Source organism: Macadamia integrifolia, chromosome 3 (assembly GCF_013358625.1).
Source record: "Macadamia integrifolia cultivar HAES 741 chromosome 3, SCU_Mint_v3, whole genome shotgun sequence".
Classification (NCBI taxonomy): Eukaryota; Viridiplantae; Streptophyta; class Magnoliopsida; order Proteales; family Proteaceae; genus Macadamia; species Macadamia integrifolia.
The window spans coordinates 30016976-30030538 of NC_056559.1; the positions used below are offsets into that span (position 1 = coordinate 30016976).

Sequence of the window (13563 nt, forward strand, 5' to 3'; positions counted from 1 at the left end):
TTTGTTATAGGCAGTGCTACATCCAGAGCTCAAAATGAATCAATTGGAATCGTCAGCCCATGGCTGAACCCCATTGGACCGTCCGGATCGATCTGCTGCTCTTGCAGTCACGATTCACGAGCAGGGTTTTAAAACACAAGATTGGGGACGGAAGCGATCAATACCGATTCTAATCTCATTCGAATCGGTAAAGAGCTTTAAATCGGTAGATTCAAAAAATATCCCAACGATTCTTGTGTTTTTATCCAGTAATTGGGATCAACAATTCTGAGTCGCGGATTCTTAAAACACCTGGCAACGAGACACGACTACGACTCAGAACCCTTAAGATTTCAGAAAGCAACTATGAAAAGGGCTAGGTAAGTGTTCAAATTAGTGCGAGCTCTAAAGAAGTTCCGATTCGTAGATTCCTTCACACTCTTCACTACCAAAGAGAACTGGAGCTTGCAATGGATGCTGACAGGTAATATGCTGTATTCACCTTTCAAAAGTTACGGTATCAAGAAACGAAATCTCAGGCGAATCCTAATCTGCCAATCCTATATTTCGACCGAACTTATAAATCTTTTCTGTAATTACTTAGCGATACCTGCAAAATTTGCTCTATCCTCATTTCCTGTTAATTTAATGGATTCATGATTGATTGGGTTGGAATCATTCATTTTGAAATCGATGTTTTGAGAAGCAAAACCAGCTTCCATGAACCTGTACCTTCTTCTATGTAAATTTCTTTTCTTTTAATATCCCATATTGTTTTATGTTATTCTGTCTAAACTTCAAATTTATGATGGAATGTGGATTTCTAGGTTAAATTCTCCAAGTACCTCGGCAATTATACTTGAAATTCTGAGCCATCAATTACATTTTTCTCAGGTACAAAGTTGTTTCTCCTTTTGGTGGAAATTAGGGATGGTGTTCTGTTATTTTAGTAGTACAGATATTTTAGTAAATTTTAGTGCATTGGAGTTTGTTGTTTTACAGAGATGCAACCCTTGCAGCTGATATTCTGGATGATACCAGCCTGTCTGGTTAGATCCTCCATATGCATATAATATAGTAATATTACCAAACAAGGCATCTACAGAATTTATACAAAATGAATGATAAGGTCGTGATCTTAGTTTCAATAAACAAGGCTTGTTTTTATTGTTTATGGGTTTGTAATAAGTGCAGAAAATTTCTCACCTTTTTCAATCTAAAACTATTACAAAGTGGAGGAGCAAACCCTTGTGCAATGGTTAAGTTCTAAAGTACAGCATGCCATCAACTTGATTTTCCATGATGGGATTTTATGCATTATGCAGTATATGCACAGAACACTTCATTATTAACAGGTTAACTAACCAGGTACTCTTGAGAATGTTACTTTCAGTGGTGAGATTTAATGTTATTTGGTTAGAAATTTTATTTTATTTATGGTCCTACATCTTTTCCTATGAATATTATAGTGTATATGGAATCTCTTAGAATGACACTTCCAATTGATGTTTTACTCCCAGTAATAGGAAATTCATTTACCTTTAGACATCTAATATTATGTTCTGCATGTTAGCTTGCTCTTCCTCTTATTTTATATCTTGTTCCCTGACCGCAGTAAATTCATGTGATTTATGATGTTTGATTTCTCTGGTGGCAGGATCCTAATTCCAAACATTTGGGAACTACAGTATGGGACTCATCAGTTGTATTTGCGAAGTTTCTGGTACTGCCATGTTCTTTATGATCTTGTCAGGTTCATTTTTTTCTGTTCATATATTAGGAAATTGACCCTGCAATATTCTGTATCAGCTAATATCCTTCTGAGCTAAGGAAATAGAAGTTTTACGTTATTTAGCGTGAGCTAGCACCGTTCCACTTATTATTATCTGCTTTCAATTACTCAGGAAAGGAATTGCAGGAAGGGTAGGTTTTGCCCAACTAAATTGAAGGGGAAACGTGTTATAGAACTTGGAGCTGGTTGTGGAGTTGCTGGATTTGGTGAGCTTCTTCTATCATTTCATTACTTTTAAATGACTGTTATGTGATCATGTCTATGTGTCTTCAGATTCAAATATGTTCAGTGTACTTCCTATTGTTTCATTTCTGTGATATCCTTAGCTTGAACTAGGTTAAAAGTTTACTTGGCATGGTGCCGAATGGATTTGAATGTAGAGTTCTTCTTTTCAGGCATGGCGTTGCTAGGGTGTGATGTTATTTCTACGGATCAAGTTGAGGTTTTGCCTTTACTAATGAAGAACATCCAGCGGAACACTTCAAGAGTCATGCAGACAAACCCTGATTCAGGTGTGCATTGAAACTTGTCATTTGGAAAAGTTTTACCAAAACTGAATCCCTTTTTGATCAATCAGCTTTTGCTATAATCGGGCATTTATAGTTTCATATTCTCCTTGGACTAGTTTTTCAAGGGTTAACCATATTTTAATTAGATTGAAATGTAGAAGTATTTAGTTATGCATGTTATTTGAAATGCTTTACATTGAATGTTATGGTACTGATATAGTTAGCTTATATTGAAGTTCTTTGCTTTGTAGCATCATTTGGTTCGATTCAAGTTATGGAGTTGGATTGGGGCAATCAGGAGCATATAAAGACTGTCGATCCTCCATTTGATTATATCATTGGCACTGATGTTGTAAGTTCATTGCACGAGTTATGTTTCCTCATTTTACTCGAACCAGAACTCAGTTCTGTACTATTATTTGGCTCCATCCATTGAGGTTCCATGTCATTGTTCCAGGCCATAGCCATGATTTTTGCGTGGCCATGCAATAGGCTTTGTGCATTGGTGACCTAGAATATGCAAGATCTCAATACCTTCCTAGGAAACTATTAAGACCGATCATATATATCACCATTAACTTGCTAGTCAGGAGAGAGGGCAAACCTCGGCGCAATGGTAAGGTTAATCCATTGCGACCTAGCAGTCACGGGGTTTGAGTCGGGAAACAGACTCTCTTTTAAGAGGCGGTAAGGCTGTATACATTATGACCCTCCCCAGACCCCCACAGTGGCAGGAACGTCGTGCACTGGGTATGACCTTTCTTAACTAGTCAAGAGGTAACGCCTTGAGAAAATAATCAGCATTTTTTTTTTAATTTGGATTTTTTCTTTCTGCATGCATGGTAATTGCACCTAATAATTTAAATAATCAAATGGGTAGGAAAATCCACTTCACTCTATGAAAACATATTGGTCCTTTTGCAACCTAGCCACATGGGTTATTGGTATTTATTCTGTAAATATTTTGGCATATTCAAAACTGGTAGGTTTTTAGACGTGAAATTTAGTGCATCCATCGATTTTTTAAAGATAATGTAGCTAGAATATCTTGTAAAGTACACATGGAGATTGATTGCATCAGTACTACCGAAACAGTAAGCACAATACTTTGGGTGTATAAACTAAAATTAGGAAAAGGAACAAGTTTTTATAAGACCTAATTTTGGTATTGAAATTGCTAAATCTACATGAAATTTTCTTTTTAGATTCATCAAATTTCCTAAGAATTCATGTGCATGAGGCATTTGGAGAATTTTTGTAGAGTTGTGAGGGTGTCTCATTGGTAACCATGAATTTAGAAGACACTGCTGGAGAGCCAAGTCAGGAGATTTCTGTTCCTTTTGTAGGTGTAAATGGAATAGAGCTGAAAAATCCTGCTAAATGGTACGACTATTTTAGACAGGTTTCATGTGGAAGGTACTGCTTGCCCCAGTGGTAAGGACCTTGGATTGTTGTGGCCAGGCCAGGTCTTGGAATCAAATCTCAACTTCACCCTTCGTCCTCTAATCCTCCAACCAGACACTTCTTAGTTCTTACGCCCCCCCCCCCCCCTCCGGCCCACCCGCCCGAAAAAAAAAAAGAAGAAACTGATTTTCTTTAACTTCTGCTTTCCACAGTCGCAAAGGCATTAAAATTGTCTTGCCTGTTTTACTTCAGCCCACGTGTTTCGAGTTGTCCAATTGCTAGTTTCTTGAATTTTTACTCCGTCATTTCATCATCTTAAAGTGGTTAAAACTTTTTGGACTTTGGGTCCCCACCCTCTCTCTCTCTCTCTCTCTCAGTGGTTAAAATCTCGACTTCAGATATTAGTATTTTCTCCTGGCAGAGAAATTGATTCTTCAAATTTGGATTTTAAGGTTTATGCAGAGTATCTCTTGGAACCACTCTTGAAGACCATAATATCATTATCTGGACCTAGAACCACAATCCTGGTAATCCCTTCTTAGGAGTTTTGTTTTCTGGACTTTGAGAAGCATATGCATGGATGCACTCATTTGTCACTGGAATTTTCATTCAGTTGGGATATGAGATTCGGTCTACAACTGTCCATGAACAAATGCTTCGCATGTGGAAGAACAACTTTGACGTGAAGACCATTCCGAAGGGGAAGGTAGTTGACCAGAACCTCATATACATTTTTAGATTGATTTCCAGAAACATATGCCTCGTCTCCTGGAACTAAATAACTTCTGTCTTTGCAGATGGATAGTAAGTATCAACATGCCAGTATCCAACTTTTTATGATGGGGTTAAAGCCTGGACTAGGGTCTTCAGAGAACACAGCCCAGTTGTCTGATGGGAAGAGTAGTGAGGTTAGAGCAGAAGGTAGTGATGCAAGTGAAGAGAATGGTGAGAGCTCTAGTGAGGTGGAGGAAGTAGAAGATACTGGTTCTACGGCAATTAATGAGGACAGCCAGCCAATTGTGGCTCCCAATAATGAGAAGCTCAGTGACTGGGAAGCAAGGAGATATGGATCCATGGCAGCACGGCTTCTCCGAGATGTGAAGATAACTTAAAAATTTTGGTGTTGCATCTTTAACATTTTACATTCTTATGTTTCTGATATTTAAATGGCTAACAAGTTTTGATTGAGGTGAGTTTATAACAAAGTTGTCTTTAACATCAGCCAACATAGCTTTTTAATTCTTACCTAATATGGCAATTCATCTCTCCACAGGAAGAGGTCAAAGCATTTTCCTTCCAGGAGCTATATAAATATCACGCTCATGCATTCTTTTGCTTAATTTAAAGCTACCAATTTCAATACTAAAAAAGAATGTCATTTATTTATCTGGTGAGTAAAATCGATATGACAGTTCTTATGATTACAGATATACAAACTGAATGGTTAAATGTACATTGCCGATCTCAGTATCAATAAGATGCTTATTACTGCACCCTACAAGAACTTAAGCCCTCTGCATCTTTACCACAATTTTACACTCTTCCGCTCAACTGCACAGCTGCCTCATCTTTGCAATTCAATTCAAAATTAGCACGGCCCAACTCACGTCCTTCACAGATTAAAGATCAAGTTGCTCATACCTAATAAATATGGTTTATGGAAGTGTTTGCTTTAGCTTTGATATGAGAATCACCTAACATGTTTCAACTGGGAACTGGAGCTGAGTCATTGTTACTATTCACAACTTTAGTCCTTCTGAGGAAACCCAGAATAATTAATCAGTACAAGAGGGTATCAAAATGATCAAAGCAATTAATAAACTACATGAAAATTTTCAATTCATACCTGACCAATGCGAGCTTGGAAGAACTGGGTTTCTTCTGCTTTGGTGTTCCTATAGAAGAAACCAACAAGTATTATTTCTGGCCTTAATCCATATCAGTAACTGTCACAACAAACCTTGCAGTTTAGACAAACTGATAAACCCACCTGATTTGAGAGCTAAAGAAGTTGAAGTGGGTCTGCGGTTACCCCTCTCAGCCTTTATGGCAGCAATAACAGAATCTGCAGCGGATCCCAAACCTCTCCTGCCCACCAATTTCACTCCAAGCTTTTCGCTTAGGTAATTCAATCTCGTCTCATCTCCTCCCCTCACCTCTCTCAGTTCAAGCACCTGCTGACTTGATAACAATGTGTAGACATGGAGCTGTTGCTGTTGATTAAAATGTGATTGGAGCTGCTGAAAAAGTAACTTGTTGGAGTGCTGTTGATCAGGCTTTGATACTTCATTGTTCTTCTTCCTAGGGCCACCAAAGGTGACCCTCAAGATAGCCATGGACTTGGGATCAGACTTGGGTCCAAAAATAACAGCAAAGCTGCCGAATTCTAAATCAGGTTCTCTGAATAAATCTGCTAGTAAATCAGCACAAGACTGAGCATCCTTGGAGGGGCTCCTCTCAACTTTACTTTGCAAGGATCGAGCATTGGCATGGTTAGCCATGCTAGCAGCTTCCCTTAGACCACTCAGGAAGGCCCCATGCATGGTTGCAGGGTATCTCCTAGTTGTGGCCTCCCCTGCAAAGAAGAGCCTCCCGTCTCCAACATTTTCTGCCAAGATATCATAATCATCACCTGAAGCCCCAACTGCTACATTTGAATAAGAACCTAAACTGAAGGGGTCGCTACCCCACCTGGTGCAGACAGTTTGAATGGGATCTGGCACATCAATTCCCTGAGGCTCGTAAATACCTGCATGCATCAATTCTTAAGTGTTATACTGTTTTATCATAATCATGCACAGCTCCTAAATTTTTCCTCTTTTCCTGGGTTGAAGAAGGAAGAAGACATACCCTTGAGGATCTGAAGAACCCGGGTCACAGCATCAGTAGGGGCCATGCTCTCAAACTTGAGAGCAGCTTCTCCTGCAACTAAAGCAATCAAGAGCGGACCACCAGCCACAGTTGCATAGCTGTAGAACAGAAAAAACTCTCCTCGACGACTGGGATCATCTGAAAGGTGCCCAAAAGTATCAAGATCACTGCCCCAAAACACATGAGGAAACAGCATAGCCACCTTGTTTAGCAATCCAAATCCTAATCTCTTTATCCCGTCGAGCTTCCTCTGAGGCAGCTCAGGAATGAACTTGATTGAACCACTCTTGAGAACCCCAAGTGGGACAGTGCAAAGCGCCATGTCGCCTTCAAAAACCTGGTTCCCTGCAACAACCTGCACCCCTTCACTACCATATCGGATCGTATGCACGGTTTTCTCGTAGAGGATGGGCAAGTTCTCGGCCAATGCCTGAACCAGCCTCCCATTTCCTCCCGGCAAGAAACAGTGATCCCCTCCCATATCGTAAGGGTCGTCTTGGTCCCAGAAGGCGAATGAGAGCTTCGAAAGCAAACCGGCATTGGCATACTCCAAGTTCGCAAGATGCCAATGGAACAAGTTCATCTCTTCGGCATTCACTGCATCCCCGTAGACCTCCCGAAAGGTCTCCAATGCTGCACCCAATGAGACATCTACAGAGACCTCCCCCATCAACTGCCTAAGTCTGCTTGCCTGGTCCAAGAGCCGATTGAATGCTGTCTCCACCTTGGAATCTATGTCAGGGTCAACTGGTTTCCCATCTGGGCTGTAAAGCGGGCATTTATCCCTCACCTTATGCATAGGGTACAAAAGCTGCTTGGCCAAAATCCCAAGTGGGTTCCCTAGAGTACCAGTCAATACACTGCCCCCTAATTCTGCAGCGGCGCTTTTGTTGGCGCCCTCCATTTTCTTGGTGTAGACGCGTCCACCGGCCCTTTTCCTGCCTTCCAAGATGACCACCTTAAACCCAAACGCCATTAACTGCCTCGCAGCGGCCAAACCAGCCAGCCCAGCTCCGATCACAATCACGTTTGGCTTGGTTGCATCTGCCGGAATCTTCTCTTTGATTGCCGGAGCAACCCCAAAATTAACGTATCCATGAGAAACCAGGTAGTTATAGGCGGAATTCAAGAGGGAATCGCAGTGCCAGGGTATAGAATCGGAGAAGGATTCTTTGCTGAGCCAAGTGGACACGTTTTCTCTCCATTTAGTGAGGATGTGGTTTCGGATTAGTATGTAATTAACCTGTTCGATCCCTCCGATGACAGAAACGATCCCGGCTTCGATTTCCTCGTCGGTCAGTGAATCGGCGGGGAAGCCTGCGGACAAAGCGATGAGAGCTTCGGCCGTCGCTTCTTTGTTAATAACGATGATCTCCTCGGAGATGTCCGGAGCGACAGAAGGCGCTTGAGAAGTCGTTGAGCTCTCCACGAAAGTGATGGGTAAGGATTTGATAGAAGAAGATAAAGAAGAAGAAACGACTTCGTTATTACCGTTAACGTTGTTGCCATTGAGAAAGGAAAGTGGCGGGAAAACCTGGTTGTGAAGAAGAAAAGAAGAAGGCTTCCGATTAACCTTGCCTCGCTTTCGCTTTCTGGGGATTGAGAGTAAGGGCAGTAGATTCGAATTAGGGTTAGGGTTATGGGTAGGGTCAGCGATCGGGTCTGAATTATGCTGGTTAGGGTTTGGATGTGAGTTGATGATCTGGAAACTGTTCTCCATGGGGATGGGAAGAACTATCTGGTTCTGCTCCGGGATTTGACTGGAATTTGATGGGTTCATCTTTTTCTCCTTTCCTACTCTCCCTCCAGCAACGATTGCTTATTGAAGACACTCGCTCCAAATTTGACAACTGCAGAAAACAGAATTGGGCTAAGAGAGAGAGAGAGAGAGAGAGAGAGAGAGAGAGGGGGATTTCCTTCACTCCTTGGCTTCTGCTATTCTACCTTCTACGACTGTACTTTCTCCGTTGGTGTGGGCTCAACCGTTCAAGGCTTAAAGATGTTCTTGACCCCGAGCCCAACTCTGACCCACCTCAAGGAGACCCAAATCCAACCAAGGCTGGCCCTGAATTGGTCTTGCTGTTCTTATCGGCAGTTTATTATTGGGCCATGATTGGCCTTGGCTCAGGGTAACAAAATTCATTGAATCGGATTGGGAATCGGTCAGGACCGATCCTGATTTCTGCCACTTCGAATCAGAATATTTGGGATGGAATCGGTCTTTGCTGACACCTATTTTTAAAACTGTCTTGGCTACAATTCAATTGTACTGAACTCAACAATAGTTGAACTTTAGTTAGTCATTAAGGAGAAGATGCCCAAGTTATTATAAACCTTCACATCAAGCTATTCATGTTTAATACGGGATTGTTGCTTTTACATGGAACCCCAACATTTCAAGCATCAACATTGTATGCTAGCTGGTTTTAGTAGCAATGCTCATGATAATTGATCTTACTAATTGCTACTAATGTTTATGAGGAGCAATATGTTGGATTCTACACCAGAACCAGGATAGACTGACTATGACTAATGTTGGTGTTGACAATTAGCAGGAGATACCAAAAGAAATCATTCAGAGTAAATCGGGAGGATTACCAATCATTTCTATTACAGTTTCACTTGGGTCAAATAATCATCAATTATAGCCACCAAATCCAAAAAATTCAACCCTAACTCTTACCATACAACTAGGGGTTCTTACTACTTCCACCGCAAAGATAGTCCTTTCCTTTTTTGGTTGTCACAAATTGTTTATCCATTAGATTCTAAAGAAATCTTCCACACTATTTGAAAGCATTTTGTCCCAAGTCAATGGAAGGAGAATTTTGGAAAACAAGGGCTTTTAATGCCTTAACCACTCTTCCTTAAACCTTAGGTTTTTTTCAAAGAAAATGGTTATTGCAGAATGAAAGAGTAGCAAAAATAGAAAAGTTTCTTGGAACTATTTATAGAATGTATTTTCATACCATATTTATATTGTCAATAGGTACTTGAAAGAATGTTTCCTTGTGATATTCATTACCAACAGTTCTAACTCATTAGTCATGACTTCATCCTGCAATCTTTTCAATTTTATTTTTTTTTATTGGGGGGTGGGGGTGGGGGTGGGGAGTTGCCCCAAGTAGTTTGCCATTGATGCCCTAATTTTATTCAATTAAAAGTTTTAATCCATCATATTAGCCAACTTTTATTTGTACCCTGCATTATTATGTGTAATTACACATTACTTAAGTTGTCTGGTGTTGTAGGTCCAACATCCGTTAGTTACACTATCCTACTTCTATTTATATTTTTGAAGGTAACATCCAATCTGATTAAGCAACTCCCTCAAAACTTCTTTTCTTCTAGTAACCTGGATTTTTTTTATACACTCAAATGCTGCTAACCAATATCCAACATATTATCAAAGCCTCAAGATGGTAGATGCTGAACATGTCAACTCTTTTTCCAAATCTTGAAACTGATTGAAATGGCATGGATAGGTTGTGAAGAAAAAGTGAAATAGTCTCATGCTGATGGTAGGTATGATTGAATGTTTGCATAATTTAAATGTCAATTTTCAGGGAAGGAATCCTGCAGCCATTGCTAAACCACCAATAAGTGGAAAAGATTCTCTTCTCTTGGAGGATGCTATAAGAAAATTGTTGTGAAAAATCTATTTATAATTTTTAGAAGTGATTTGCATTAGATAACTCCATTGGAAGTTGCAGAACTCAATAATGTAACAAAACAGAAATGGAAGTTCCAGTACAGCAGACTCAGAGCTCATAGTCTTCAAGCCTAGGATTTTAACACAATAGAGCTCATTAAACATGGTTGCATGGTTGATATGAAATAAAAAAAAAGCCTATCAGGCAACAACAATGGCATGATATACTACAATCAAATTACATAAGATCACTTGAGCTGCTATCTCTTCACTGCACCAGTGTTACAACTTCCGGATAAGAGAAAAAATGATGTCTTCATAGAGTTCAAATTCAAAATCTACATCTTGGCACTGAGAGAATGGTTGTAAGCTGTCAGTCGAATAACTTCAGTGCCATTGAAGTACAACGTTGAGTTTGTAACGGATGCATCATTCACAATGGAAAACGGGTCAAAGTAAATCCCCAGAAAAGAAATCAGTGGATCTGCCCGGGACTTGTCAAAGACAATCCTCAAATACTGTGATTTTACAGTGAGAAACCGAAGCACCCTTCGATATCCCACAGTTGTGCCGCTTATTACTGTCTTCCACTCATCTTCTTTAGTATGAATATCAATATGGAAATCAATGATCCGCTGGCCCATATGGATGGGCTCTTGAACTTGCAACACATTAAATGATAAGGCTTCCCCAAAGTCCAGATTTATTGCCCAATCAGATTGATACTCTTCAGGTGCCCAATAAGTGAAAATGCCTTCTTCAAGGACATGGATTGGGTCAAACCGAGAATCACTTTTGCCTCCACGTTGGCTGCTTGCAGTCAGAATGGCATTCTTGGCCAAATTATGGGAGAATATGGTTTGTCGAATTTTGGTGAATTCTTCAAGCACTTGAATGTCCTCTTCTGATATCAAACCTGATGAATTTGGGGGGACATTTAGTAGAAAGAGACAGTTTCGTCCCACTGAATTGTAATATATGTCAAGCAAAGTGATTGCAGACTTTGGGTGCTCCGAAGCATGCCAAAACCAACCAGACCTGATGGATACATCACACTCTGCAGGAACCCAATCATGACCATACGGGTCTCCTCCACGAGAATACCTGTCGAACATAGAAGGGAAAGTGAACAAAGTTCTCAGCATTCCCAAAAGATTGAGACTTCCTGATGCAATCCCACAAAATTAGGGACAGATCCCCGAAAGATTGAGAACTCATGCCACTCCTGAATGACACTCATAAAATCAATGATTGTTCATATAATGTGGCTTGAGAATTGAGATAATGAAGACATGAAACTATTGGGCTAATACAGAGCCAACATGAAAATAAGATTTCCAAATCATTTCAGTGGATAAATTCACCCATTGCTCTAGTACAATTGTCAAGCTGACAAAGTCAGGGCAGTCAATAGGGAATATCACTCTAAGCTGTGATTTTGTGGTTTCATAATAAGGTTAAGGAGTAAATTTTTATCACTATATTAAAATGATTCAAACCTACAGAATATGATATGCTTTCAGTTCATGAATAGAAGATTGAAACCTGAACAATCTGCACTTCCAAATCCCAATGGGGGATATGCAAAGGAAAGAGAGAGAGATGGAAAGCCATAAACTAATAGAAATTGCTGGAATTTCATCATACTGTGTTCAAGTACAAGAAAACACCAAATAATACACACCCATCACATGAATGTGGAGTCGTTAGAGGTTAACTCACTGGGGATCCGTGTCACCAATCTTGGCAGAGCTTCGATTGAAAAGGGACCAGCAAGTGGAGCCAGCAACACCAGCTTCATCCCCTATCCACCTGGTGTCCGGACCAGCATCTGAAAATATGACAGCCCCAGGTTGCAGCTGATGAATAAGAGCAAACCAAGAATCAAAGAAGTATTCCATATCCTTTTCTCCCTCTGCTTTGGCACCATCCAACCATACCTCCTTGATCTCCCCATATCTGTTCCATTATCAAAAGTCACTAAAAGCCTTCTAAACAGCTCAAAAGTTCAGAATTTCAACTCAAAAAGTATCCAATTTTCCCTAACTGGGTAGAGTAGGAGATCCCATCAATCAAACAGGTAGTTAAAACACCCAGACGATTAACTTAATCAAGATCAATCTCTGAAGGGAAGAGATTCAGAAACAGAGTCAATAACCCATGATTTAACCGGGACAAAAAGAAAAATTCAACGATTTCTTACCCTGTGAGCAATTCAGACATCTGGGCCATATAGTGCTCATTATACTCATAAGTCCTGCCATAGGAAGTCTCGTGACGATCCCAAGGCGAGAGGTAGACACCCAAATCGATACCAGCCTCCCTAGCAGCGTCGGCCAAATCAGCTAGAACGTCACCGTTGCCGTTCTTCCAAGAGGTGGAACGGACGGAGTAATCGGTGTAGGCAGAGGGCCAGAGGCAGAAGCCGTCATGGTGCTTGGCAGTGAGAATCACACGGGAGAAGCCAGCGTTCTTCGCGACCCGAACCCATTGGCGGGCATCAAGTTTGGTAGGGTTGAAGATGGAGGGGTCGGCGTGGCCTGTGCCCCATTCAGAATCGGTGAAGGTGTTGGTCCCAAAATGCAGGATAATAGCCATATCTCCCAGTTGCCATGAGAGCTGGGCCGCAGAGGGCAGAGGTAGAATGGGCAGAGGGGGAGGTTTTGGGAGAGAAGATGAAAGAGAGGAAGCTGCTTCTGCTGTTGTTGTTGTGGTTGCAATGAGAGAGAAAAGGAGGAAGACGATACCAGTAAAGTAGGGCATGGGTTCTCTGGTTTTGGTGGTTAGGATAGTGGGATCTCGAGCATTTCTCTCCTCCCTCATCGCAAATTCTCACAGAGAGCTAGCGAGTGAGCGAAGATGGATGATGTTTCATCAGCAGCATCAGAGTGGGTTTGTTCAACTTCAAATTTACACAAGTCAACTCCAGTGAAAAGAGGAAAGAAATCATAGCAATGGATGGGCAAAAGGTTCCATTCGGCCAGGAAATATTCTTGTAAAGCAAAAATGAATTTTCATTGTTTGTTTTGATGTGAACTATGAAAATTACATTCTACCAAAAATTTAAAAAAAAAAAAAAAAAAAACTATGAAAATTACATAAAGTGAAATTTTACTTGCAAGGAAATTTTACAATTGAAAAGGCCTAAGGTTTTGTTTGCTTCAGTGTAAAAAAAAACACTGAAAATAAATGAAGTTGGGAAATATCTAATTATAGAGTTTGTTTCTTGGGAAGTTTTCCCTTTTTGGTAGAATTTCTTAGGAAGTAAAGAACAAACAAAGAGCTTACTCTAGGATCCATTGCTCCCCATCTAAATCTGTAGAATAATGTAGAGGAAGTAAAATATTTGCTTCACC

At 40.5% G+C, this 13563-nt stretch overlaps 3 protein-coding genes across 3 annotated transcripts; 1 reads left to right on the plus strand and 2 right to left on the minus strand.

The window, feature by feature from the left end:
• The first annotated feature begins 183 nt into the window (after positions 1-183).
• LOC122073892 (protein-lysine methyltransferase METTL21D) lies at positions 184-4905 on the plus strand. The gene is made up of 9 exons (XM_042638582.1): positions 184-463; positions 807-873; positions 1637-1702; positions 1884-1977; positions 2167-2283; positions 2532-2632; positions 4137-4211; positions 4298-4390; positions 4482-4905. Exons 1-9 carry the CDS (start codon positions 450-452, stop codon positions 4794-4796), a joined length of 942 nt encoding a protein of 313 aa, XP_042494516.1. The 5' UTR covers positions 184-449; the 3' UTR covers positions 4797-4905.
• Positions 4906-5038: 133 nt separating this feature from the next.
• Positions 5039-8511, minus strand: LOC122073893 (protein FLOWERING LOCUS D-like). The gene is made up of 4 exons (XM_042638583.1): positions 6535-8511; positions 5675-6433; positions 5531-5579; positions 5039-5440 (listed from the first exon to the last, which is right to left on the minus strand). The coding sequence occupies exons 1-4, from the start codon at positions 8333-8335 to the stop codon at positions 5389-5391; spliced, it is 2661 nt and encodes an 886-aa protein (XP_042494517.1). The 5' UTR covers positions 8336-8511; the 3' UTR covers positions 5039-5388.
• Positions 8512-10236: 1725 nt separating this feature from the next.
• On the minus strand, positions 10237-13209 carry LOC122073264 (alpha-L-fucosidase 1). Its single transcript, XM_042637815.1, has 3 exons — positions 12411-13209; positions 11930-12166; positions 10237-11311 (listed from the first exon to the last, which is right to left on the minus strand). The coding sequence occupies exons 1-3, from the start codon at positions 13028-13030 to the stop codon at positions 10546-10548; spliced, it is 1623 nt and encodes a 540-aa protein (XP_042493749.1). The 5' UTR covers positions 13031-13209; the 3' UTR covers positions 10237-10545.
• Between the last annotated feature and the right edge of the window lie 354 nt (positions 13210-13563).

Bases quoted from the DNA above. Each gene is read 5' to 3' on its own strand.
- LOC122073893 (XM_042638583.1), bottom strand. From the start codon at position 8,335: ATGAACCCATCAAATTCCAGTCAAATCCCGGAGCAGAACCAGATAGTT. The intron at 6,434-6,534 runs GTATGTCTTCTT...TGATGCATGCAG, and splicing joins GGTTCTTCAGATCCTCAAGG to GTATTTACGAGCCTCAGGGA. The intron at 5,580-5,674 runs GTGGGTTTATCA...TTTCTTCTATAG, and splicing joins TTCTTTAGCTCTCAAATCAG to GAACACCAAAGCAGAAGAAA.
- LOC122073264 (XM_042637815.1), bottom strand. From the start codon at position 13,030: ATGAGGGAGGAGAGAAATGCTCGAGATCCCACTATCCTAACCACCAAA. The intron at 12,167-12,410 runs GTAAGAAATCGT...ATAATGGAACAG, and splicing joins ATGTCTGAATTGCTCACAGG to ATATGGGGAGATCAAGGAGG. The intron at 11,312-11,929 runs GTGAGTTAACCT...TATGTTCGACAG, and splicing joins ATTGGTGACACGGATCCCCA to GTATTCTCGTGGAGGAGACC.
- LOC122073892 (XM_042638582.1), top strand. The intron at 2,284-2,531 runs GTGTGCATTGAA...TTTGCTTTGTAG, and splicing joins GCAGACAAACCCTGATTCAG to CATCATTTGGTTCGATTCAA. The intron at 2,633-4,136 runs GTAAGTTCATTG...TTGGATTTTAAG, and splicing joins ATATCATTGGCACTGATGTT to GTTTATGCAGAGTATCTCTT.